Raw genomic sequence first — 27,391 nt, 5'->3', positions numbered from 1 at the left:
ATTAAATCAGGTGGAGAGCAGTAGTATTTGTTTTTGTAGCACTGATAGGAGAACAGTGACCTTACATAAACCCCAGCCCCCTACCCATGTAGGTATCGGTTTGCCTAAGTTGAAATAAATAAATCTGTTTCATTAAGTATTATTAATTTTCAGTGACCTGTGAGAAATTTGGTTAATTTTTTTCTGGCTTTTAATTTTTTTTATTTTGCTTTGCCCAATGTGATCCATGGATTTTTGATTGGTCCTACTGGAGAAACTGAAAGAAAATAGAAAGCAAGCAAAGAAGCTGTTTCTCTTAAATGTTTGTATGTGTGTAAATTGTATATAAATTCTAGTACAATTGTATGTAAATTTTAGTACAAAATTCTAGGTCAGTTTTCATGTGGAAGTAATCTTGTCTGTTTAAATTAATTTTCCACAAATGTGTAAGGGCTTAGCTTTATAGTTAACATTTATAGCTTAAACAGGAGGAGGAAAGAAGTGAAAATAGTGAGAGGGTAAGATAGGATAGCAAAGAGGAAAAAAGTTCTTAAAACAAATATGCCTTAATTTAAGGTTAGTGTTATCCTGCATGCGGGATTGTAATTTATTGGTTCTGAACTCCTGGTTTTCCTTGTCCATTGCTTCACTGTGTATTCTTAGTTGCTCACAATGACCAATTTCAATCCATAGTTTTATGTTAAGTAATTTTGCATTTTGTATTGATATTTGACGTGAATTTGTGTGCATTGTAGGGAATTATACTTTCAGGTTTACTTTATATTCTTTTTCCTACATCATTCCATGTGATTTTCAGGAGTTGTGAGTGTCTTCATGTTTAAATGCTTTAGTAGGACCATAGACTGCATTTACCTATTGAATGATTTACATAAACTTTGCTAAAGTTATATAAATAAGGTTTGCAAAGTATAAGCTTTGTCATACAGAGCAAGTCCTCATGGAACATAATGTTTTTTACCTTTTGTATAGGTTTGTAACTTAAGTTACAGCATGTACATAATCTGCATTTTGAACATTCAAAACATCTTTTAATTTTGGGGAGAAAAATCCCCTTGTTTCTTTAATTTAGAATTTTGAGGCTGGTAATATATCAAACAACCTGAGGCTGTGGTATACTCATCTCTACATATATTCTGTATTTATATTTACCTCCCTAGCAGTAGCAGTTACAAATCAGTCAGCCAAATAACTTCACTGGATCAGATAACATGGAAACAATACATTGACAGTCTACATGAGGGAAAATAAGGGCCTGCACTGGGTTTCCATTGTTTACATTATTTATCTGATTTAACAAATGACACACAGTTGTTTTCAGTTATTTCAGGAGAGTGGAGGACAGGACAAAAGGGAAGTTCAGTGACATGTTTATTTTAGTTCATTTTCTTCTTTTGAAAGAACCTAATTACCCAGTAGGGATGGCAGGCTTTAGAGTTGGACCATCCCATACACATCTACCTACATGTATGTGTCACACCTTTCTATTGCAAATAAGGCTTTGATAAGTTCTGAGGGTTTGTTTAGAGGAATTCAGCCATTGGCCATAGTTGGAAGAGTGTCACTATGTGTATTAATATAGGCTCAGCTTTTCCTCTCAAATATTTATTCATGTGATACAGTTTGTTTTTCTAGCAGATAAAGATACAATCTGGTTTTGGAGAAGAACCAGATTAGATTTTTTTCCATCCTTCTAAAAGAAATACCCTTCAGATCATCATTTATTTCAGATGCTCTCTGTTAGCAGCAAGTCAGATTTTTTAAATGGCAGCAATTTTATAAATCTGAAATTATTTTGCCAATTATGTTCTCAATAAACCTCTCAACATGATAACACGTTTACTGAGGAGGAAGGAATACTGCATGGGATCAGAGTGTTTTTGTTACAGAATGTATTATGGGGGCACAGGACTTTCTGAATCTTGAGGCAGACTAAATACAGTATCTTACTAGCCTTTTCTTCTTTGTTGATGCTTGTAGGGAAGGATAATACAACAATTCTGTGGCTTTCAAATGAAGCTGAGAACACCTTATTTTTCCCTTCCTGCAGTTAGTATGTGAGGTGCTACACAAAAGATCTAGCTCATGACTACATCTCTTAGCTATGGGTTGTTCAGGTTTTGTCTATGGGTTGTTCAGGTTTTGTTGATCTTTAATAGCGTGGTTGGATTTTGTTGTTGTTTTGTGGTGCTTTTTTTTTTTTTTAGGGGGAAGTTGTTTTGGGGTTGGTTGTTTGGGTTTTGTTTGTTTTTACCTCCTTGGGTCACTTGCTCATTCTTTATCTCCATTTTTGCTATTATGGGAATGGATCAGGCTGGAGAATATGCTTTGTTCCAGTAATTGTAGAGTAAGAGCTAAATGCAATGTTGGTGCCACTTCTGTCTGTTCCCCCCTCTGGATCCTCTATAGTGTTGACAGGAATGAAGATAAACATTCACTGTCCCATGACATGAAGAGGCACTCGGAAACATAGTTTACCAGTTTATATTCTCTGGTGCTTGAATTACATCCAGGAAGAAGACAGACTTCACCAAGAATGGAGTAGTATTTGAAATATAGTATTTTTAGGCATAAATACATGGTGGGTTTGTTGTTTGGTTTGTTTTTAAGCTTGTTGGTCCATTCTAAAACATTTTCCTGTTTTAAGAAAATGTGTCCTGGGAATGTCTTTTGATAGTTGTTAGGATTATTTGCTCTTGGAACTTCGGCTCATTTCATTGCTTCCTTCAGCAGGAAAATGACTTCTGTCACTTTTGAGATAGTCAGAGCCTTATATATAAATTCAAGATGAATGCTTACTGTTTGTCATTATTATAACAGCAAAAAAGATTACTATTGCACAAGAGAATAGCAGAACTCACCCACTGCAACCTTGCCTAATTAGGTGAAACTTGATCTAGCCTATCTTGTTCCTGTCACAACTGTGGCCTGTCTTGTTTCTTTAGAACATCTTATCACTGCTCGTCATTACTACTTGAATTCATATGCCAGCAGATCAAAAATACTCCATTTAAGTAGTTTTTCACTGTAGTTACTGCACAGAAACTTCTGTTAGTTTTTAGGTCTAAACAATATTTTTATATTCACTTCTATTCACAACTGTCCACATGAAGAATATTTTAAGGATGGTTCTTCAGAATATTGTCAAAACATCAAAAGAGAAATCTTGGCTACCAAAAAAGACTGGACTTAACCCTAAAATCTGGACAAAGGACAGAATTACAAAAAAGAAGGTGGGGTTACATTGTTTTTTGTGGTTATTTTTGTTTGTTTGTTTGTTTGTTTTTCTCTGAAATTAAGCATTTTGGGATTTCTTTGTAATGCAAATGTAGCCTTGCAGTGGGTTAGAGTGGGCATATATGGGATTTTTACTTGAAGATCAGAGATGAATGCTTTATATGGGTTTCTTCTACACATGAAATGTCTGAAATCTTTAATTTTACTTCGCATAAGTTACTTGACTTTTTAAATTGTTCATGGGTTTCTTTAATTCAGCTAAATTGGAGAACTGAGAGTAAAACAGAACAGCTTTTAGTTTTTTAATCTGCCATTAAAAAAAAAAAAAAAGTCATACACTGGGAAGAGTTATTTTCTATTCCATGTGATTACCACTCTCATGGAAGGAAAACTCTGCAAATTGCCTATTGGATCCCAAAGCATGCATTCACTTTTCACTTATATTTTTGCCAAGCCAGATAACATTACATCTAATACTGAATGGTTGTTATTCCCTGAAAGAAATACACTAAACAATTGTTATTTTGTTAATACTTCCCATTCAGTGGGAGAAAGCTATGGCAGTTCCTTTTCTTTCACTCTGTTCAAGGTTAAGAGTGGAGCTGATTCCAGCTGCAACATTACATATGGGTGTCTGTAGATTGCATAAAAGTTGTTCATTGTTTATAAAATGAAAAAGTGATGCTCAGTGCTGCAAGTCACCTTTATTAATGGACTTTTAAAAAAGCACAGTGTCTTTAGCAGAAATGCTGTAGTGGCTGGTTGGTTTTACTTTCTGTTTTTGCTTTTTGTTGTTGGTGGTGGTTTTTTTGTGTTTTGTTGAAAAGCTGTAAATGGAAATAACAAATGCCTGTCTTTGTATCCTGTACTTTTTTGAGGAGATTATTTTCAGTGCAGTAGTTGGGTCAGGCTTTTCTGGAATTCAGTGGATTTTGGATGACTTTGCTGTAGCAGTGGACAAGGTCGAACTGAAGACTATAGAAACACTAGTACCTCCCTTTCCATAGCCTTGGCCAAAATATTTTTAATAGTTTGAGAACATTCAGATAGAAATAGATTGTGATAGAAATTCTGTGGCATGCTTTTGTTGCATGTGGATTTTGAAGATTAAGTTGTCTTTCAGGAAAATTAACCCAAACCCTCATGCTTAGTCCTGCTCTTCAGTTTTGCCTTCTGCTATCAGTGTGAGCTTTCTTTCAAAGTAACTGGTGGCATTGCTAATCCTTGAACAGGACTTGTCCCCATATCCTGCCCACACAATAAAAGTAAAATACTAATTTTTTTTAAAATTTGTTGTTGTTGTTGTTTTAGTAATCTGTCATCTCATTCCTGAGTCTTTGGGGAAGTATCCTGTTTTGTAGAGTTTGGGGATTTAGGAGGTTTTGTGTGTGCAGTGTATGGGATTTTTGGTTCGGATTTGTGTGTGGTAGTTGTTGTGGTTTTTCTTTTAAACCTTTCCTTTTGATGAATGTGACTTTTTTTTCTGACTGGGAAGCTGAGATTCTTGAGTAATAATAATCTCTGAGGCTCAGTCATCCTGGATTCATCAAGTTTTGTTTTAATTTATTGCCATTTCGCCTAAATTAACTGCAAGTTTTACAGCACTACAGTTACATTGTTCTTCAATAACTTGTTCTCTGTAGTGATTTGGAAAGTAAAACATTTAACAGTATTTTAAAGAATACTATTCATATCAGCTGATGAAATTAAATGCGCAGCTAATATTTTAAACCTGTTGTTCAAAGCTTGTCATGCATTTGATGTATGACATGCTGATTACCTTGGCAGTTATGAATGGCTTAGACCTTTCAACATCAGCACTAGGTTGTGTTTGTGGTCTGATACGACGAGAGGTGGTTGTAGCGTCACAGCGATTCCTCAGTCCTTTTCCCTGGGGACTCTGGGGTCACACCTGACCCTGCACTGTAGATCTCCATTTAATTTTCTCAACCATTTGGTTTGGAGGACCCTGGGTCGGAGGCATGAAGAACAGTAGAAATTGGGCATCCTGTTCATATTTTATTGAAATGGAGCTGTCAGAGTTTATGGACAAATGGACTTCAGGAAAGGTGACTGCATCAGTCTATGTTTTATTTTGATCTGGAGTTTTACTGTCCCCTGGACTTCTGAATTTTCCTGCTGATTACTAGTGTTGCATGCGTTTGTAAATGCAGTACCTGCTGCAGTTTTCTAAGAAGACTTTGGCAAGATTCCATTGTTTAAGAACTTAGCCTATTAAGAGGCCTAAACAACTACTAAAATATAGTGAATGGTATTTGCTAGTTTCTAAAATTAGCAATTTCTTTTATTTAATAATCAACACACATTCAATGTGTCTGCTGATTTTTATTGGTTTTTCAAGGAGCTTTTGATAAATCCCATTGAAGTTAGATGAGCAGTAATAGAAGAGGTTTGTCATCCTAAGATTCACAGGCAAAAAATACTCTGAAAGATAAAGAAATCACCAAGTGTCAGAAAAACTCTGGGACTTCTTCAGAACTCCTTGATTTGAAGTTCTTTTTTTCTTGGTTGATACACAACAAAGGTTCATTTGCAATAGTCCTATAACAAATCAGAGAATACCCATTTGCAAGGTGGGAATATTTACTTCTATATATTAAGTTGTCTGCAGTCTTTTAAAGAGTGAAACAAAGCAGAAGTTCAAAGCCTTGTTCCAGAAAGAAGAAAAATACCTGTTTGTAATATCTATTGCGTGATGGGGAATTGTACTCAGCAAGAATTTGTCAATGTACCTAGAATTATCTCTCCATTCTAAAGTCTCTTACATGGCACCGAGTGTCTTGACAGTCCTTTGGTAGAATTATTTGCATCAAGGAGCCACAACATGATCTCTTGCTGTTTACCCAGATGTAGTAATTTAGGAATCAAGCAAACAGATAATACAATGCAGGGATGTTGAACATATTCTGTAGCAAATGCCAAATTACATTTTCCACCAGAAAACATAACAAGAGGCATGCTTTATAGATTTCTCTAACTTCAGGCTGTGTTGCTTTAATGATGTTAAGTATTGCACTTGGACAGCTTTCCTTTTAAATTAGTAGCTTTATTTGTAATACAACCTCTTTCACTCTTTTAACTTGTCCCTTTTCAGCTATAGCCATTCTCAGCTCCTGCTTGCTTTTAACAAACATCTGAACCTAAACAAAGGCATTCCAATGTTGTGAAAACCAACAAACAGCTTCTATAAAGATAATGTCTGCAGAGCTGGCAGTGGTTTACTACCATGGATTGACTGTGTCTCCTATTGTAACAAAGTTCAGCCTAAAATCTGGTATAGGGTTATGTCTAAATTACTGTGTCACTCTTCTGTTTTAGGGAGGTGTTACAAACTTCATATTTGTTATGTCAGTTAGGTTTTTTTAGCCCTATTCGTATCTTGCACCTCACAACCTGTTGAACACCCATTGGAGTCTGTGGGTTGCTTGTGTTGTTCACACAATTGAACTTCTAGCTGCTATTGTTTCCATTAGGTACTGTTTTCCTAGAGCTTTGGTAGTCTTTCAATTAACTACTGCAATACCTTTAATTTAATAATGTGTGGATTTATCTTGTTTAGTTGAATATATTTAAATGTGTAATGAGAATTGCTGCTTCCTTCCTCTACCAAAAATGTTGGCTTACTTCTCTGCCCTACAAAAAGCCTACCGCTGAAAGAATAAGAGACTTCAAATTCCAAATCTACACTTGTTGCTATAGCTTTTTATCTTTCAGTAACAAGATAATGTGGCAAGTATCCTTTTAGCAAATAAATATCAAGTAGGTGTAGGGTTTTTAAATAATCTGAATCCCGTTGAACACCTGCTGTCACATGTAAAAGCTTGTTTATCAAAGAGGGCAAAAGCTGCAGTCCTGAAAGTTCCAAGATGAAATGTCTGTGTTTTTGATAAGATTTTAAAGCTATTGCATACATGTGGACCATATAAAAATGTAGGAAAATCTTGGTCAAGGATTTCTTGTAATGCTGTGCTTCTACATTTCAAGCAAGAGAATTAATTTCGTATCCCATCACTAATTCTGTTGGTACAACTATTGTCTCCTAGTTATGTTTTCTATAGCCGAGTTGTCTTGTGCAGAACCTGATGAAGGTGCGTCTCAAGATGGATCAAGTTGGATTATTTTTTTCTTTCTGTGATTGCAAAATAGAAAGTTAATACCACTAGATTATTAAAAAAAATAAATACATTTGTGAGATAAGTATACTTGAAACACATTTAAGCAACATTATCTATTCTCAGGTTTGATCAAAATTGCAAATGCTGCCCAAGAATAATACTAGCTTGTTTGTATTTGTAAGCAACCTTTTACCCATTTAAGTTTATCAATAGTGAAATTAATGGTTCTAATGTTTGTTAGTAGCCCATAGCTGACTGCTATACATTTTTAGCGTCTGAGACTTGCTCCCAATTTTGTGAATTCTTTTGCAAGCCATATGGAGGAAGTTGGCTTCAAATTTGAAAGTGTAGTAGGAAATGTGCTGTTGGTTTCACAAGTCTGCATTTTGGCAGAAACCTTTACTTATTTTTGTATTCTTTGCAAATTGAAGTCTGTTGGTTGCACTGCCTTTGTGAATTTTACTAATATAGTCAAAAGGCATCACTAGGCTTTAAACTTTGGCCTGAACTCAAAGTTCATAGAGCTTGGAAATGAGGAGTCTCGTTTAGAAATACAGAAACTGAGTACAGTTATTTCTCACCCCATATATAGTGATGGGACAATGGGGAATGAATAGAAGCTTGAGGAGGGTAGGTTTAGACTAGATATTAGGAAGAAATTCTTTACAGTGATGGTGCTGTGACAATGGAACAGGTTGCCTAAGGAGGTCGTGGATGCCCCCTCCCTGGAGGTGGTTCAAGGCTAGGTTGCATGAGGCCTGAAGTAACCTGGACTAGTGGAAGGTGTTCCTGCCTGTAGGCAGGGGGGTGAGCGGGGTGGGGTTGCAATTAGATTATCTTTAAGGTTCCTTACAACTCAAACCAATCTACATAATCTATGGATATGGGAAAGAGGAAAAGATGTAAAGGGAAGTAAGTGTCCTGATGAAAACCACAGTCACATAATAAATTTGCTGTATGTTGTGATGCTGTTATTTTAAATAAGATTTATAAATGTATAGCAAGAAATTCTTCAACAGATCAATTTTTCAAAATAATAGCTTTATTCTGAAGGTAAATAATTACTGGAACAAGTGTGCTGGTGAATAACTTGTTTATTAGGTGGACTTTAAATGTTTCTTTTTAATACAGGGAAGTGAAATAATTTGATCCTGTTACTTTTTTTCTGGGCTTTATACATAATAATCAGAGATTTATTTGTGATTTGTTCCGAAATCTCAACACTAGAAAGAAATACTTATGACTTGAATCAAGAATGTATCTTTAGATGGCTTTAATTAAAGCAGCTTTGTGATTATAATTTCATAGTCGGGTTTCTTTTAAAATACAGTTGTTTAAAGCATCACCTGATTAAGTTGAAAAGGGACAATGTGCGTACTGCAAATAAAATTCTACCTTAGTGTTTGAAATGTGCACCAAGTATTTCTACAGCTGTAGCTGATGCAAGATTTATGTAATGGCATGAATTCCAGGCAAGCAAACTTGCATGAGATAATTGATGACTCTTTTCTCTCACCATTCTACACACAGAGCTGTGCATATTTGTCTGTTTCATGACCAAAGGGATGATGTTTCACCTCTTCGCATTTTCCTTGCATCTCATTGTTTAATTTTTGTAGTAACTGAAAACCTCAGTTTTACTCCAAGTTCATATTTGATGATGGGGCTTTGACATTTCAGTAAGATAGGAGTTTGGACATTTTGGATTAAATTCTTTTGTAATAGCATCTTAAGTATAGCAAGTCCCAGGGACGATTCAGTCGCCAAAACTAAGGATGAAAATAAATAAAACTTCCTGGGAGATGCTGAGGTCTGTGCTATGTAATAGGGATTTACTTTGCTGATTGTTGTCTTCTTGGAGTTGTAGGCACCACTAAGTGCTCTGAAATAGGAAAGCTCAAGATCATGAATAGATACTTTGGAACACTTTTTTGTAGAGGAAAACACATGGTGAGAAGATAATGTCTTCCAGTTTCCATGAAACAGAAAGAATGAAGTAGGCATTTCTAACAGAAGTAAGTTTTGTACTTTAAGTTCATTGTGTGTAAGCCTTTTAATGATAAATATTTGATACATTTGAAATGTCTGATCACCCTTTTTCTGTAAGAGGCATTTTGTGGGGTTTTGTTTTTTCTTACTTTTACACAATGAAATATAGGTTAGATTATAGAAAAGCAAAGGGAAAATCTACTAAGACTAAATAGCTGCATGTGAATTCAGCCATACTAAGTATCCAGTAAATTCTTAACTCCTAATCACATGCTTTATAATTCTCAAATTGGCAGAAGTTATTAACATTAAAAGATCTATTATCTGCTCTGCCTTCAATATCAGGTAGGCATTACTATATCTAGATTTGGGCAGTGAGAGCAGTGGATAGCACAAAGGGAAACATTAATTAGTTTTATTTTCTTGGATTTTTTTTCTTAATTTTTTTTTCTCTGCTTGAATTATCTTACAGCTAATCTTCCACAGATGTGATTTTTCTAAATTACTTTTTTGTTGTGGACATAGAGTAGGTTATTTGCAGGAAAAGTAATGAATGTCTCATCCATTTTTGCCAGGAACCATGGTTTCATTGGAAATGTGGGGTTTAGTTAAAAATTGGTTATATGTAAGGCAAAAAGCTATCCGAATAATTTACCATCTTCATCCTCAGGACTGACTGTTTCTCTTTTTCTAATTGAATATGTAACTATTACTGTAAGAAAATAATCTGGAACTTGTTTTAAACTCTAATGTTCCAACATGTCTTGATATACAGTACTTGTCTGATTTCTTAAATAATTCAATGTTCTGGGAGTAGGGAGTCCAGGGTACATGGACTGTGTTATGGTATTTACAACATTTATTGTGTCAGCTGTCGGAGTTATTAAATTAATTTGAGCATAAGGCAATGGAGGTGTGGGTGTATAATTTATTCTCAAGCATCAGTGTTTCTGGTCTTGGAAGCATAAGATAATAGTTTGGTAAGATGCATTTTTTGTCTCCCATGTATATTGTTAACGAGGACTTAAGTAATTGCATACTTGTTCTTTTTAATTTGGGATGCTGGCTGAAGATCAAAAAGTGGTGGTGGGGGCAGGGGGGATTTATTGGTTGGTGGGTTTTTTTGGTGTGTGTATGTGTTAATTTTTCTACAATCTTATTGGAAAAAACATTAAGAGAAAGACCTCAGCAGTTGGAGTTTTAGCATTCTAGGCTATTTTATAAGAAACAACAAGCGTACTGTCATCTTCTGGTTTTGTGGTGGCGGTCTAGTTAGGCAGAGAAGATTTGCATGGAGTACTCATTCTGAGATTGTCCTAGAAGAAGGTCATCTGAAAGCTGAGAAATAAGTGAGATGACAAGAGTAGTTTTGAAGGCAGATTGTGATGTTTGATATAGCTTAGCTACAGCTTGTGAGGAGGTTAAAAAGAAGAGTAAGAAGAAATAAGATTTCATGAAGGTTTGGTAGCAGAAGCAGTAAAGAGGAACAGACAGGTAACATCCATGTGTGGGTTGAGAAGAATGAGGGAAATGTAAGATTTGGAGCTTCGTACTCATTGTGGGAAAATTACATGATTTAGAAGCCCTGAGGTGACTTACTCATGAATGTTAGGTTGAACTTGTTGTATGACATTGTGTCCAAGTATTAAAAGTTTGGAATGATCGAACTGAGAGTTTATCAAAAGAAATGCTACAGTGGTTGTGATCTTACTTTGCAAGATCGGTTTTATAAAACTGTTCCTATTTAGGAATCCAATTTAAAAGAGAAACCAAAGGGTTTATCAGTTCTTCTGTGTCCTAATGTTTGCTAAGAATGTTTTTCATAAAGCAAATTTACTTAGTGGGTGTACTATATATTTAATGTACATCTTTCACTTGTATTCTTCAGGAGCAGATTTCCAGGCTTTATGAATGCTTTTTTCTATTTTATCACTATGAAACACCTTTTATTTCCCTACCACAAATAGGGACAGCTATGACACTGACTTGGAAAAGTGAATTTATATTACAATATATTAATAATGCTCAGTATTGTGAATCTTCTTCTGTATGTTTCAGACCATTTCACAGCACATTATTTCAGCTCCTCTGGTATTACTCAGGCAATCTGTTAAAAATAAATCCTTATTTAACCTAGTTTGCATGATGAGTAGTATGACAATAATTGGCTACAGCACCTTGCCCTCCTTATTAGTGAGATACATTTCTTTGGGCTGTTTTGCAGGTGATGTTGAGAGTGACACCCAGCTTTGGAGGAGACAATACTGGTACACTCTCAGTTGAGAGAAGAAAGTGATATAGTTGAGTTACCTCAGGATTTGACTGGGTCTTGCAAAGGGGGCTGAGTTTATATAGTGGTTGAAGTCTGAATTTATGGAGATTTGACTGCTATATATGGGATAACTCACACTTCCAAAGCTTTTCTTTCCTTTTCAGCCTGTTTGCAGATGTGAACAGATAATCTTGAATACAAGAAACAAGTTTCCTAGGCCAGTGTTGTCTTAACAGCAATAAAAAAATAGAAACTTGGGAACCTCGTAGAACTAACTGCATGGTGTTAAGCCTCTCCATTTATCCTTTCATAACAAGATAACAGGTCTTTCAGACAAATGATAGAGTTGGTATATATCCATTTATGACCTCAGTAAAGCCAGGGTCTCTTGATATTCTTACAAACTTGAGTTTTATTTCCAAATTGCTATCAGTTGTTATGGGGAAACTATTCAGAATACTGACATGAATAACTCTGTTGGACTGATGGTGTTTAACTTACTCAGTTTACTTGATGGGCAGAATCTAATGGCATGAGATTTAACACATCTAAGTGCTGGGTTCTACACATTGGCCACAACAACCCCATGCAGTGCTACAGGCTGGGGACAGGGTGACTGGAGAGTGGCCTGGCAGAAAAGGACCTGGGGGTACCATTTGATAGTAGGCTGAAAATGAGCCAGGAGTGTGCCCAGGTGGCCAAGAAGGCCAATGGCATCCTGGCCTGTATCAGGAATAGTGTGGCAGGAGCAGGGAAGTCATTCTGCCCCTGTACTCAGCATTGGTTAGGCCACACCTTGAGTCCTGTGTCCAGTTATGGGCCCCTCAGTTTAGGAAAGATGTTGACTTGCTGGAACGAGTCCAGAGAAGGGCAACAAAGCTGGGGAGGGGTTTGGAGCACAAGCCCTATGAGGAGAGGCTGCAGGAGCTGGGGTTGCTTAGCCTGGAGTGGAAGAGGCTCAGGGGAGACCTTCTTGCTGTCTACAACTCCCTGAAGAGAGGTTGTAGCCAGGTGGGGGTTGGTCTCTTCTCCCACACAATCTGTGACAGAACAAGAGGTCACAGTCTCAAGCTGCACCAGGGGAGGTTTAGGCTGGATGTTAGGAAGAAGTTCTTCATAGAAAGAATGATTGGCCATTGGAATGGGCTGCCCGGGGAGGTGGTGGAGTCACCATCACTGGCGGTGTTTAGAAGGAGACTGGATGAGGCACTTGGTTCCATGATTTAGTTGATTAGATGGTGTTGGGTGATAGGTTGGACTTGATTATCTCAAAGGTCTATTCTATTCTGTTTATTCTGTATTCCTTAAATTTAACTGCAGAGGGGAGAACAAAAGGAAGGAAGAAAAAAAAATATTTTCTAACATCATTGTGGCTAGAACTAGTAGATTTAAATACTGTCAAAGAAAGCTTTGTCTAGACTAAGAAAATTCTTGCAAAAGGAATCCTGGATTTCTGAGTTGGATGGTTCAAGGAAGCGGTGGAATTTCCATCATGAAAGACTTTTCATAACAGGTTAAACAAGCATCTCTGCAGAGTAGTTGATCCTGCCTTAGGCCAAGAGACTTCATTAGATGACCTCTTAAGGTTTCTGTTGTTTTATGTTCATATATGACTCTTCTTTCTTAAGTTTAAGGTCAAATTCCACTACTAGATTCCACATTGGGTATTTATTCTGTAAAGGATTCCACAGCCACTGCATATTAAGACTGAATCATCTACAAGGGAATAATGACATTGTGAGCTGTTTACAGCAGGTGGTTACAGGCACTTTCAGTATTATCTGTGGCTGCATTCTGTGGTTTCCTCCTAGCTTCTACTGTAGCTTTTACTACAGCTCCTTTTAATGCTGCTGTTGGAGAAATGTAGTGAATTCTAGTGTATTTACAGCCCTGGATGACTGCCTGTTGTGTTGAAGTGTAGGTATTTGAAAACTGAAGGACACAGTGTACTAACTTGGCAGACTGAGAGAGAGTAGAAACATTGACTAAAAGAAGTCTGGAGGACTGATGAGGAGACCCAGCACCTGAACCCTTTGCTTTCTTGGAATTTGTCATGTGCCTGCTTCTAAAGGAGATAGGCTGCACTTGCTCAGTGTCTAGCTGTTAGTAATGCACATCTCCAGCTTGGCACACCTGCATGTCCCATATATAAAAGTATGATGAATGGTTGCAAGAATTGCTTATGTAATTGAAGTACAACCTTGTTAAAGAGGAGAGTGCTCATTTAATGAAGAGCTTTTAAATAATTAGCTTGAATCTTTATGGTTAAGTATGTGATGACACATTTTATTTACTGCAAAGATCTGAAAGAACTTTGCAGACAAAATGACTAATTTTGTCCTATTCTTTAGGGACATCTATTATTGTGGTATCTTTGTCCTTTAAAGATCACATTCTCTCTGTTCGGTCCCCATGAGTGTACAGAACACTATTGTGGCTACAGATGGGAAATCAGAATGCAGAGAGAGTTGTTAAAAGTATGTTTAATTTTAAGCAGGATCTTAAGGTCAAGTATCTTTCAGAGGATTTTGTGTAACATAGGGATACGTGTGTTTGAATGCAACCTTTATTGTTTCACCACCAGAGTCACTCATGGAAAAAAAAATAATTATTTCAACATCATCATATTAGGAGTTTGTTCCTTGGTAGAATGTTTTATTGACTTTCCTTCTTAAAAGCCCCTCAGCTGCTGTGTGCTTACAGCTTTTGCAGTAATTTGCATGAGGACCTACAGAACAAAGTCATTGAGGATACTGTGTAAAGTAGAGGCCCGTGATAGGGAGAATGTAGCAAATGAACATGTTATTAATGATCACATAGTATGTATGCACCAAGGGTGTTAGGCTGGGTTAAGCTAATATGCACAGTTTTTTGAGTGTTTAACTTTGCAGCAAGTTACACCTGCTAGTATGAAGAGGGATGGGAATGTCTCTGGGTATCTATATTTGTGCACACATTTATTTAGGGTGGAGAAAGGAATTTGAACAGAAGTTTACATTGACCCAGATTAGCAGTAGCTCTTAGTGCTAGGCTTTTTCCTTTACAGATTTCATCCCACTTTTTCATCTTTGTATTTCCCTTAATGTCAAGTAATCTTGAATGTTGTTAAGGGGGGAGGAGGGGAAGGAAAGTTATGTTCAGTTTTGTGGCTGCTTTCCAACTGGAATAGCTGAGAGCAGTTACTAGAGAAAAAGTAATCTTTTGATGTTATAATTCTGAGTGAAGAGAGCACGCTTAGTACTGCTGTGGGAAGGCTGCATGTACAGTGTGATTTTGGTGGGGGTAGTACAGATAGAAACGACTTTTCAGAGGGTTTTAGTTGTAGCAAGTATACTAAGCAAATGCAGTCCCTTGAAAAATACTATTTTTTTGCTTCTCTCTTTCCTTTTTTTTTTTTTTTTTTAAATCTGAGATTTACCAGTTAACCAAAGGCTTACAATTCAACCAAATATAACTAACTGTATCTTCAGGCTATTTGCCAAAATGACAGTCATCCTGCAAAGGGTTGCCTACCTGTAAAGCTTCAGGTTACTTTGCCAAAGTATTTTTCTGTAACATTTAAATGCTATAATTTCAGGCATTAAACATAACATTTGTTCCTTCCATCCTAGTATTATTTTCAGACAGAACTAAACCACTTCAAGTGTTGTTTTTTTAAAGTCAATTCAATGCACTGTCAAGAAAATTCAACACAAAAGACTAAAGCTTTGGCGAAGTTACAAGGAACTGAGAACTACTTTGATGGATTGTGGTAACAAACCATAAACATATGTTTCCATTTTCAGGGGGATTATGAATTTTACCCATAATTTTATTCTTGCCATTTAAAAAAATATTCTGCTTTTTTTCTTTTAGATGATATTAACTGTGTTTCTGAGCAACAATGAACAGATTCTGACAGAAGTTCCAATTACACCAGAAACGACCTGTCGTGATGTAGTAGAGTTCTGCAAAGAGCCTGGAGAAGGAAGCTGCCATCTGGCTGAAGTATGGCGTGGAAATGGTAAGTAAAATCTTCAGTAGAAATTGATTTAAATATATGTACAAATGATAGAAATGGTAAGACTGACTTTTCAATATTAATGATTTCAAATTGTACTTTGTTTTTTTTCCTAGCAAACTCTTATGCAAAGCATGGCAATTCAATATCTGTAGAGATGAATGCAATTCTTGACTCTTTTTTTTTTTTTTTTTTTCCTTCTCTGTTTTCTTCCTCATCCTGGAGTTTTTGGTAAAATGCTCCTTTAATATATGTTACTAGCTTCTAGTTCACTTTTTCAAACTACATAAACCACATATTCAGTATCCTCATTTTAAAGGAAAGGAAAAAATGGGGGGAAGAAAAGTGGGGGGTGAGAAGAGGGTATTTTCACTTCTAGAAGCAGCATATTTAAATTAAAGTATGGAATCTTGGTGATTTTTCTCTTACAGTCAGTGAGTACAAACCACAACCTTCATTCTTTCCAATCCTATTTCATCACTCTTGGGCATGTGAATACAACCTGGAATTTAAGAATGAGAATACACATTTTTTCTTTCCATATCATGAATAGCAGATGTTCTGCAGACAGAATTGTGCCGGAATTGGACACAGTATCTCCAGCTTCTTCATGAACATTTCCTTTCAAAGATACGTCAAGCTCCCTTGGGGCAAGTGGTAGTGCCCATATCCTATTTGTGTTGCAATTTCACACAATAATGGAGTGGGCAGTTCATTCAGGAAATGACAAAACAGCCCTATTACAAATTCTGGTTTTAGATGGATTCTTGAGTTTGCATGTAATACAAGCCCCCCGGTTATCACAGTATCATTAAGGTTGGAAGAGTTATAATGCATCAATGTATAGATGCGAGTAGAATTGGTAGACAGGTGAGAATAACAGGCAAGTTCTTATCCCTCAGTCACTAAAATCACCCCTGTTTAAGCTGCTTGTGTAACCTGTTTTGTTTAGTGACTGATAAGGTCATAACTTGATGTTGGATTCTTACATTTTTCATAGAGGGGTGTCATGGTTTGGCCCCAGCTGGCAGCTAAGCACCACACAGCTGCTTGCTCCCCCTGCTTTTGGTCAGACAAATTTGTCCAGATGCTTTGCAGCTTTTGAGTGTTAGCAATTTAGACTGTTTTCCTCCTGCGGGAACTACTCATTCTCTTTTCTAAACTTTTCTAAGACTGTAAGGGGAAAATGTGCCTCGAGGTAATTCCCTAATTGGGTGGGAGCTCAGAGTTCAGGCAGTAGTGAGAGGGGGAGATGTTAAGCATGTCTGCAGTTCTAGGAACACAAGATCAGTTCATGCTTAGTTAGAAGCTGTCTTTCAGAATAAAACTTGGAGGGTTAAAACTTTATTAAATTGGAAGTTATATTACAGAGAGTGTGTGATGCCAAGTGCATCACAGAAATTTCTAAAATGGGTCTGCAGCTTGCATTTAACAGCATTCAAATATCCTTAATGTCTTGTTTGGGAAGGTGTAACATAGATGGCGTTACTTGTTATTCTGCTTTCATGATACTGTGAGGGTGAACCTCTTAAAAAATGCAGAGAATGTTGTCAATTAACTTCAAAGAGTGACTGGAAACTGGGACAGTGATCCACAGCATCTTTCTGGGACACTTAGACCTTGCAACCCTGGCAAGTGCAAGCACATGTTTTCTGTAATAACTTACAAGATCGAGGAAGTATTTTATCTAAAGCTTAAAGTTTCTATAAAGTGGGAAATAAAACTTACCCAGAAAGCAGGGATGGAGAGACTAAGGGTAAATTTTGGGTATCTACCCTGTGAACCATGTGTCTTTAATCCCATTATTGTCAATGGAGATCTGGATAGTAACATGAGTAAAGCACAGAGAACACTGATTTCAGGTAGTTATCTATTTGATTTTGAGCATTGGCGCTCACTCAGTTTTCTGAAATAGACATCTATGTGCAGATAGCTAAGTTTAGTCGCAGAACTCTACCCAGAGCTTCTGCCTGTTGAATGGACTTGTCAAACTTCAAAAAATGTGCTTGTGGCTCCCAAGTTTGTTTTGTTGTTTGGGTTTTTTTTTAAACTTGAATGAAGCAACTTTCACATATCTAGCTTCCCTGCTAAATACTCAAGGTGATAACCACATAGACCTCTTCCATTCAAAGTGTGGAACCACAGAAAATGAAAAGCAAAAATTACACACTTGTGCATGTTTCTGGATTTTTCAGGATCTTCTACATACTGGTTTTAAAGTGTCTCTGGCTGGAATTTCAGCACAAGCATTTTGTTTGTTATCCTTAAATGTAAGATACTGTTAAATGCAAGATCTGTATGGTGCTGGCCTCAACTGCTTTCCCTAAAGTCTGTTGTACATGAATTTCTCAGTGAAACAACCTGACTTTTTTACTTTTTAACAGGAATAAATATGACATTTTTTCTGTCAGCTACTCTCAACAGCTACACTGAACTCTTCCCCTGAAGTTCTCAAAAATAGTTTTGCCTGGAGCAGAATAGAATAGAATTAACCAGGTTGGAAGAGACCTTTGAGATCGAGTCCAACCTATCATCCAACACCATCTAATCAACTAAACCATGGCACCAAGCACCCCATGCAGTCTCTTCCTAAACACCTCCAGTGATGGTGACTCTACCACCTCCCTGGGCAGCCCATTCCGATGGCAAATCACTCTTTCTGTGAAGAAATTCCTAACATCCAGCCTAAACCGCCCCTGGCACAGCTTGAGACTTTGTCCTCTTGTTCCTGTGCTGGTTGCTTGGGAGAAGAGACCAACCCCCACCTGGCTACAACCTCCCTTCAGGGAGTTGTAGGCAGCAAGAAGGTCTCACCTGAGCCTCCTCTTCTCCAGGCTAAGCAACCCCAGCTCCTGCAGCCTCTCCTCATAGGGCTTGTGCTCCAAACCCCTCCCCAGCTTTGTTGCCCTTCTCTGGACTCGTTCCAGCAAGTCAACATCTTTCCTAAACTGAGGGGCCCATAACTGGACACAGGACTCAAGGTGTGGCCTAACCAGTGCTGAGTACAGGGGCAGAATGACCTCCCTTTACTCCTGCTGGCCACAGAGATCCAGTGTAGTAAGGAAGAGTCCAAACGGTTAAATGCAACAGTTACAACAATAGCCAACTTAAATTATGATTGAGTGGGAAGTGTGAAGCATTCGCAGTGAAACTGTGACATGTTGTGCCAGTGGAAAAGTTCTGTGTTTTGTTTTTTTCTCTTCTATTGCACTGTCTCTGACCCGTAGACCCTTATCCTTACGAGATGTCTACAAATGTTCTTTCAGAGGACATTTAGGAAAGTAAAGTTCAAAACTGACACAGAATATCATGGGTTGAACAAACACCCCAGGTTTTGTCACAGACCATAAGTGGTCTGTTTTCTTTGTAGTCTAGCCATGTTGCACAAATGACAAATCAGAGATCTCTGTCCTCTTGTGAAGGTGCCGACTCCTCTATTCTACAGGTAGCCACAGCCTCTTAGGTAGCCCAAATGAATAATAGTTTTACTCAAATTCTGAGCAATGAGGCTTGTAAATTGTAGTTTTATGATCAGGGACAAAACCCCTGAAAGTTCCTGTACCCAAAATCTTCCCCATTTTCTGGACTATATCAATCTAACAAAATACTGCCTCTTCTAATAGTCTTCCTCTTCTGATCATGTATGTATAAATAAATGAGAAATACGCAATTTTATTTTTAGAAGGTGACAGAGGGCATTTGTCTTCCAGAAAAATGTTACTAAAATCCATGGAAATTTGACTCAAAAAATTATATAGGCTTTCTAGAGTTCAGAGGAGGGTTATAACATCTTAGCAATTGGGGAAATGTGTGTGTTTGGTTTTTATGTTAGCTTTTCTTTGCTTTTGTGTGGCAAAGAAAGGGTTGAGAAGCTTCCCAAGAGTTGTAAAATACTTTTTGGTGTTGTTTGTATTAGAATTAAGAAGCTCATTCTTCTCGGAGCTGCGTGGCATAAGCATTTGGTTTATTTGCATTTGATTTTTATATTCCATTCTCTGTTCCTGCTTCTTTTCTGTTTCTTGAGATGTGCAATAGTTGAAAAAGTCAATAGTGTTTACGCCTGGTATGTGAGTACATTTTGCAGCACCTTGTACTTTGTCAAGTTGAAGCTTCCTCTTTTTGCACAGATTTTTTCATGCTACAAGAGGGAGAAAAAAGAAAAGGAAAAAAAAAAACTAAACCAAAGACTACACAAAATAGTCTTTCATTCCCCAGCTATTGCAAAAGCAGTTCTTAAGGAGGTCAAAAGACAGGTGTGATGCCAGAAACTCCAAAAGAGAATGGATTTCAATCTTTAAATCCACCCAGTATTCAATTAACTTCATTTACATCTGGAATGCCCTTCAGCAGTTGGTATTGGTGTTCCTGAATTTAGTCTTAACATAGAGGCGAGTGACTGTGAAAGAAATAATTGTTTACTACAAGTGAACTATTGCAAACCTGAGGGGGTAAGACTCATTTCTGATCTTGAAGGGAACTCCCTCATTATGGAGATAATCCATTACTTTGTGTTCTGGTTTCATGTATAGCAGACACAAATGTGTTTATTACAAACAGCAGGATAGTTGTAATCAGGATAAAAGCGGATTATAAAGTCTGAAGTTTACATTGCTTTAAATAGTGGATCCACAGTTCCAACAGAGAGGTTTTTGCAATTCTCTTCTAAAACATTGATACGGTATCTGTGGTTTAGTCTTTCAGGGACTTTCAGTCATTTCAGAATACTTTAAAACTAGCTCATCCTCAAAACTTTTCCTTAAAAGTAAAGGTGTCAAGCTTAATTCTCAAAAGTCTTTCAGAATTTTCATCCAATTTAAAATCTAAGGCAGTTCTTGCAATTAATGATGGATATATGCATATATCATGGTTTTACACTTAGTTATGAATGAAAAATAAGAACTCTAGATAATTTTGAATGTGTTGTCAAGGTATAGGGATCTAGTCTGTTGGCTGTTACTCTGCTCCCATTCTCCTATTTCATCTTCTCTTCATTCTCTTCTATTGAAACTTTAAAATTAGTGTTTGGAATACTGTTGTCAAAACAATCATTGACAAATAGGCCTGAAGTTATGACTACTGGGAAAAGTTTAACTGCAGGTTGTGTTTGCTTTGGGTTTGATTCTTAAAGAGTTAGTATTTCCAGAAAATATCCCATTGTGCTATCTTAACTTACAGCAAACGTGAGATTCTGTTTTCTTCCTGCAGTTTTTCTGGATTTGAAGGATATAAACTGAAGGAAGGAGTGGGGACTTCTATTCTCATAATGAATTGTGTCAAGTATTAATTTCCATTTTGTCTTGCTCTTTTCTGAATTTGGTTCATGTGGTTCATGCAGTGAATTGTCATTCTTCTGTTCTCAGTTTTGGTGATGATGTTGCTGTTACTATTTTAACCTGTTTTCTGTCTAATTTAGGGCAGCGTATCCCAAACTGTTTTTTGTGGAAGACTTGCTAAAGCAGTAGGAAATATTTCCTGTTTCTCTCCATGATCATGTCTGAAAAATATTAGCCTTGGTTCTTCAAGGTACATTATGTAAATGAAATCTTTGATTTTTTTCATTTTTTTTTTTTTCTGACTCCTAAGATCAGGGCCTTCCTTTTAATGGGAGACCAGCCTAACCAGGAGCAATGCTGTAGCCACTCCTCACCATTCCAGGTTTAGCCCAATCCTGTTCAGACATCCAGTTTCTTGGTACTTTGTTATGAAGCTTCAGTTCTTGCTGGGCTTACCTAGCAATTTTTTTTTATTTGGGAAAAATCCCTAAAGATTCTTATCTTCTGTGTCCTAAAGTCTCTGAATGAAAACATTTAAATATTTTTACACTCTGTGATCTTCAGAAGACTCATGCTGCAATTTTAGTGGATATGCTTCAAAGCACTTGAAACTTTAGGAGCTGAAAAACCTGAAAATCATGTTTTTAAAATGCCTTTTCAAGAACTGAGTGGTAATAAGCCACTGACCTTACTCTTGTGTGCATAAAAACTATTGACAGTTTTGCTCAGGGTCCACTTGAGTGACAAATAGGAAAAATATATTATTTTTTTGGTTTGGTTTTGTGGTTTGGTTTTTTCTTTTTGTTTTGTTTTGTTTTGTTTTTAAGGAAGACAGGTAGCCAGTTAGCTGATTAATATCTTATGGCTTAAATGACCCTTCTCCATTGAAAGCATGTAGATATAACTCTGGCTGAACTGAGTTAATCTCTGTACCTATTTGATGTGACAGATTTTGACAAGATGCTTTATTGTGTTCAATGCATTGTGAATCCAGTAATGACAAATGTGTTTTTCTTTAAGTACTATAATTAAGTATCCCAAGAGTATCAAGATATGTATACATCTATATAGTTCGTAATGCATATAAATTTAGATTAAATTCTTTATAAAACCTGTATTTGTGATGTGGGTTTCCCATGCTTTCCTCAAGGTACTTGTTATATCTTGGGATCATTCTGTTTTCTCATGTCAAATAGGTTAATTATAAAATGGATAACAAATTGTTAGTGGTGCTTTGCCTGCTAGGAGATACTGTGGTTTGGGTTTTGAGGGCAGAATGCATTTTGCTTTTAAAAGCGAAGATGACAAACTCTTTTTGGGTTTCCATCCATTTTGTAGTAATAGTGGTGTGACATGGTGTTGCACATAGGAAAGCTAATTAAATATCTTCTAGTATAACTTTATTCTGATTAGGAGATTATCTTCTAATGCCATGCTTAGGAAGATTTTCATTAAAGAAAACACTTAAAAATAAATGCAAGTATAATAATGGAAACAGTGAAAACTTTGCTTCTGAAATGTATTTTAATTTTTAAATAATGTATAGGATGCATCCTCTTAGTAATAATATATTTGACCAATTTGGAAGAAATAACTACACTATGAAAATGTTTTACATTTCTTTGGGTGGGGAAAAAAGATGACGTACTAGGGTATAGAACTTACCCTTTATTTGTTGAAAGATTTGACAGTAATTCCACACATACTAGAAGTTAATGTCTGGCACGGTGTGTTGGAGTGAGAACACCTGCTCACATTCTTAGGAGATGAAATGTCAATATAATTATAAGGCTTTTATTGTGAGTGGAAAACTAGAGGTTTAAATTGAATTAATTATTTGAACAATAGAACAAACTGTCCATCTTGGTGGTGATGGGGAGCAAGGGTGCAAAAACAAGTGTTAGGATGAAGAATTCCTAAATTAGGGTTTGTAAACACTGGTATTTTTTGAATAGTTTTGCACACTGGCTATGTACTGCTGTTAGGTAGTGAGCTATGTTACTGTAATGGGCTAGCTTTTAATACAGTGCAACTGTTGTCTCTTGGTGCCTGTTTCTTTGACTTTGCATAAGATAAAATGCATTGGATTTATTTAATTGGTACTAGAAAGGATTATGATTGTTAAAGTTCTATAAAACTTCACTTAAAATAGTTGTGATTTTTTTGTTACTGTTCTTTTAGAGCGTCCCATACCCTTTGATCACATGATGTATGACCACCTACAGAAATGGGGACCACGCAGGGAAGAGGTGAAATTTTTTCTTCGTCATGAGGAATCACCAGCTGAAAGCAATGAACAGAGTAAGTGCACTTATCCTGTAGTATTGTTACCTAAACTTATCCTGTAGTATTGTTACCTAAGTATATTTAAAAGGTTTCTGAAGTGAGCTTGATTATCAGTTTTCAGTGAACTTCAGTAGATTGATGTAATACAACTTCCTTACACCAAAACCTTTTCAAACCTTCTTCATTGGCACATTTATTCAAGTTCTCAAATTCCGTTCTCTAAAATAATTTCTACTAGTCTGAGTAATATTTTTGTAGTTAGTTTCTATTTCCATGATACTAATCCAGAAAAGTTAGTGGGTATTAGAGGCTTACTGCATTATTTTCATACAGATGTATTTAATGATGGTGATAATTTGCACCTTAAAAAGTTGTTGGTCTGCTTGGTTCTACAGGAAAAGTGTTTATATAAAACAGTGCCATATTAAGTGGGGCTTTCTTAAAAGACTAGAATAAGAAAAAAAGAAAGATTTCAATTCTCTGATCTAACTAGTATAGACTGTGCTTATTTGTGAAAAGACTCGAGACTCAGTCCTCTCCTTTGGGCAATACAAATCTAATGAACGTTGAGAAATTTAAGATACACCTGAAGCTACAGAGTTTCATGTTCAAGGAAAATGTTGCTTCTAACCATTTATTCAAGGATTTTGAATGAATCATTGACCTATGGATCAATTTGTAGATTAAAGTTCTTTATAAGGCATTAGAAAAGAGCTCTCTACTACATTCATTTATAATGTATTCAACTGAAGCTACTGCTTCTTGTGGACACAGAAATAGGGAACTTAAGTCATTACGCTCAGTACATTACCTTTAATGCCATTGTTGCCTAAACACAATTCAGAAAACTAGAGCTGCAAGTCTGTACTTTTTAAAAAGAAAGTTTATGAAATAAAGGCTTTATTTCTGCTGACTACATTGTTTGTAAAGAATAACCTAGTAAGAAAAAGTTGGAAGCAGAAGAATAAAAATTCACAGCTAAAAGATTTATATAAAAATTCTTGAAAACAAGAGATTGAAGAGTGAAATTTTGTTGACAACTGAACTTTTCACTAAGAGTGATACTATACTTTTAGGTGGACGTCAAGCCCCAAATCAAAGAAACGGCATAAATATACCTGTGGAGAAACGTACAGAGAATGGGGTATGTAATAATTTATTACCTAAAGATTTTGGATCAATTGCACTCAAGTATTTTGAAATTCTTGTTTCTCAAGACCTACTATGGTGGGAACTGGTGGAAAATGCATAGATCTTGATCTATTTTGATTGACAGTTTGGTTTTGTTATAAGGAGAATATGGGGTTTTCATTAACCACTCTAAGTTTTCTGTCTAGAAATTCACTTATGTGATAGGAGAATCCCCAAGAGTGTTACTAAAGTCTGTGTTTTCTAACCTAACTCTGTATTATTCACCATTTGTGAAGAAAAAAAAACCATTACTTTTTCATTCTGGTATTAGCTGTCCAGATGTATTTCTTGATTGATTTCTCTCACTGGTATTGATTCATGACATAATCTCATGTGTTAAAACATGAGAATGTATCTATAGATTAGGATGTCTTCAGATGTGGGCACAAAAAGTTCTATACCCAGAGCTACCTCTTTATACTATTTTTATGTACCTAGTTAATTTCTACATTTTTTTTTAATTAAAATATTAGTAGCTTTCTAATCTAAAATACATACTGCATTACATAGCCAACTTGTTTGGTGGCTTTCAGTGAATCCCGGCTTGAACATTCCAAACAGAAAGGAACCTGGGGGTGCTGATTGACAGCCGCCTAAACATGAGCCAGCAGTGTGCCCAGGTGGCCAAGAAGGCCAGTGGCATCCTGGCCTGCATCAAGAATAGTGTGGCCAGCAGGAGCAGGGAAGTCATTGTGCCCCTATACTCAGCGCTGGTTAGGCCACACCTTAAGTACTGTGTCCAGTTCTGGGCCTCTCAGTTTAAGAAGGACATTGAGACACTTGAACATGTCTAGAGAAGGGCAACAAGGCTGGTGAGAGGCCTCGAGCACAAGCCCTATGACAAGAGGCTGCGGGAGCTGGGGTTGTTTAGCCTGGAGAAGAGGAGGCTCAGGGGAGACCTTGTTGCTCTCTACAACTACCTGAAGGGTGGTTGCAGCCAGGAGGAGGGAGTTGGTCTCTTCTCTCAAGCAACCAGCACCAGAACAAGAGGACACAGTCTCAAGCTGCACCAAGGGAAGTTAGGCTCGAGGTGACAAGAAAGTTCTTCACTGAGAGAGTCATCCGCCTTTGGAATGGGCTGCCCAGGGAGGTGGTAGAGTCACCATCCCTGGAGGTGTTCAAGAGGGGATTGGACGTGGCACTTGGTGCCATGGTTTAGTCATGGGGTCTGTGGTGACGGCTTGGACTTGATGATCTTTGAGGTCTCTTCAAACCTTGGTGATTCTGTGATTCTTTTTTACAAGAAAATATGGTATTTCTCTTTCAAAACCACAATGGATTAAAAATCTACTCCTGAGCTGAAAGTTACTTTCTTCTTTATTTTCCTATCCTCAGTGCTAATGAGAGACTCTACAGAGCATTTTATTGTTGCTTTTGCTCTGAGCTGTTGTGCTGCCTTTACTGAGACACTACAGCTATGACTATTTTAAAATATTTTTAAATGTCAAAAGATTTGGGCTCACCAGTTCATAGTTGTATTGTCTCTGTGAAGCACTGACAGTTTCCAGATATCTATTGTTCGATAATTGACATCTAAAATTCACATGCAGGCCCAAAAAAATAGGTAGCAATGAAGTTGTTCAGTCAGTTTTCAGCTCTTGGCAGCTTGTTTTGAGTATGGCATGTGGGCCTAGTGGAGGGAATTTTTTTCACTATTCAAAACAGTTAATCATGTATTGCTTTCTACGTTCCTTTTCTGTAGAGAGCACTAGCTGATATCCTCTGCTGCATGGATCCGTTTATCCTGCTTCTATTGTCATATTGACAATGTAGTGAGATCATAGTGCTATAATGTGCTAAGGGAACATAACTCTTTCATGACCTCCACTGATCTATTCCTCCGTGTAAGTCATGGCGCATACGCTTCATGTGAGATACTATCTTTGGAAATTAGGACTGGCGTATGCACTATGGCTTTACAACCTCACTTCTTGGCAGCACTAAAGTTTATGATAGCATGGCTTCCTATTTAGCTCAATTTGCTGTCAGTTTTTATAAGTAAAGCTCAGACATGGAAACTTGATAACTTTGTGACAGTCAATATAATTTTTTTAAAGCATCAAATATTTGGTCACAAAAATAAATTTATTAGGGGACTGATAACTTTTAAATGGATTTTTATCAGGTTTAGGAAATTATTAAAACACAAGAAAGACTAAAACCCAGTAGGTTTACAGTAGTGTAAACTGTGGTGGGTTTCATTACAAAAGTGATGCAAATTAGGTTTTGAAAGGATGTAAAAATAAGAATTTTTTTTATTTATATATTTTTTTTAGTTGTGCCAAGTTTTAAATCAGAGGGGGAGGGGTAAAAAGAGGTGGCTTCAGGATCAAGGATTTAATCAGCTTACACTTACGTAATGCATTAGGCTTATTCATTGTTACTGGCGTGCTGAATGTTAGACTAGCCCTAAAATAATGCAAACCAATGGAACATTGAAGACAGCTCAAAGCTTACCAAATATTCTGCATTCAGGTATATTTTTATTATTTGTACTTCTTTAATTATTAAATAATTGATTTTTAATTAATATCTGGATAGAGCTGAAAGTGGCAGGCATAGAAAACTTTAAGATGAATGTTTGCTTTAATGTTTGCATCAGTAGTCTTGGAAAAGTTGGCTAATCTGGAATTCAATTTGGATAATTTTTTAATTGCTGTTTTGTTATATGCAGTAAGACTTTTTTGTTCTTTGAAACATACGTGCTTGATCAGCAATTATTTAAACAATTATTAGCTTGAAATCACATTATAGAAGTGTTTACATTTCATTAGATTATCTTCCAAATAAAGATTTAATGTTAAAAATAGAATAGACTAGGTCTTCACAACGAGTGAAGCATACATTATTGTATAAAGAATACTTGTCTGTAAGTGCTCATCTGAGAGCTTTACCTTCTGCATAACAAAGTCTAAAGGAAAAGTAGTGCGAGATTTTGTAAGTTGACAAATTCGCTTATTCCTAAGGTGGCTTTGTGGGGTTTTGTTTTTTTAACAACTTTCATTCATAG

General features: G+C 36.6%; 1 protein-coding gene across 6 annotated transcripts in view; it reads left to right on the top strand.

Moving 5' to 3' along the window:
- The window catches only part of PPP1R13B (protein phosphatase 1 regulatory subunit 13B), a 70,705-nt gene that overhangs the window by 10,124 nt on the left and 33,190 nt on the right, over positions 1–27,391 (top strand). For 4 of the 6 annotated variants that reach the window (XM_068160223.1, XM_068160222.1, XM_068160225.1 and 1 more), the window contains exons 2-4: positions 15,487–15,634; positions 23,086–23,205; positions 24,267–24,334. In XM_068160223.1, the coding sequence (XP_068016324.1) occupies positions 15,487–15,634; positions 23,086–23,205; positions 24,267–24,334 (336 nt within the window). Of the gene's footprint in view, positions 1–3,104; positions 3,231–15,486; positions 15,635–23,085; positions 23,206–24,266; positions 24,335–26,754; positions 26,857–27,391 lie in introns of those variants that run through there. The other 2 variants (XM_068160221.1, XM_068160226.1) reach the window with 2 other exon arrangements.

The sequence above is a fragment of the Melanerpes formicivorus genome, unplaced genomic scaffold, assembly GCF_026170545.1.
Source record: "Melanerpes formicivorus ecotype bairdi unplaced genomic scaffold, bMelFor1.0.p_v2 SCAF_48, whole genome shotgun sequence".
In the NCBI taxonomy this organism is placed as follows: Eukaryota; Metazoa; Chordata; class Aves; order Piciformes; family Picidae; genus Melanerpes; species Melanerpes formicivorus.
The sequence above is the reverse complement of the archived record's forward strand: the minus strand, read 5'-3'. Positions and strand labels throughout refer to the sequence as shown.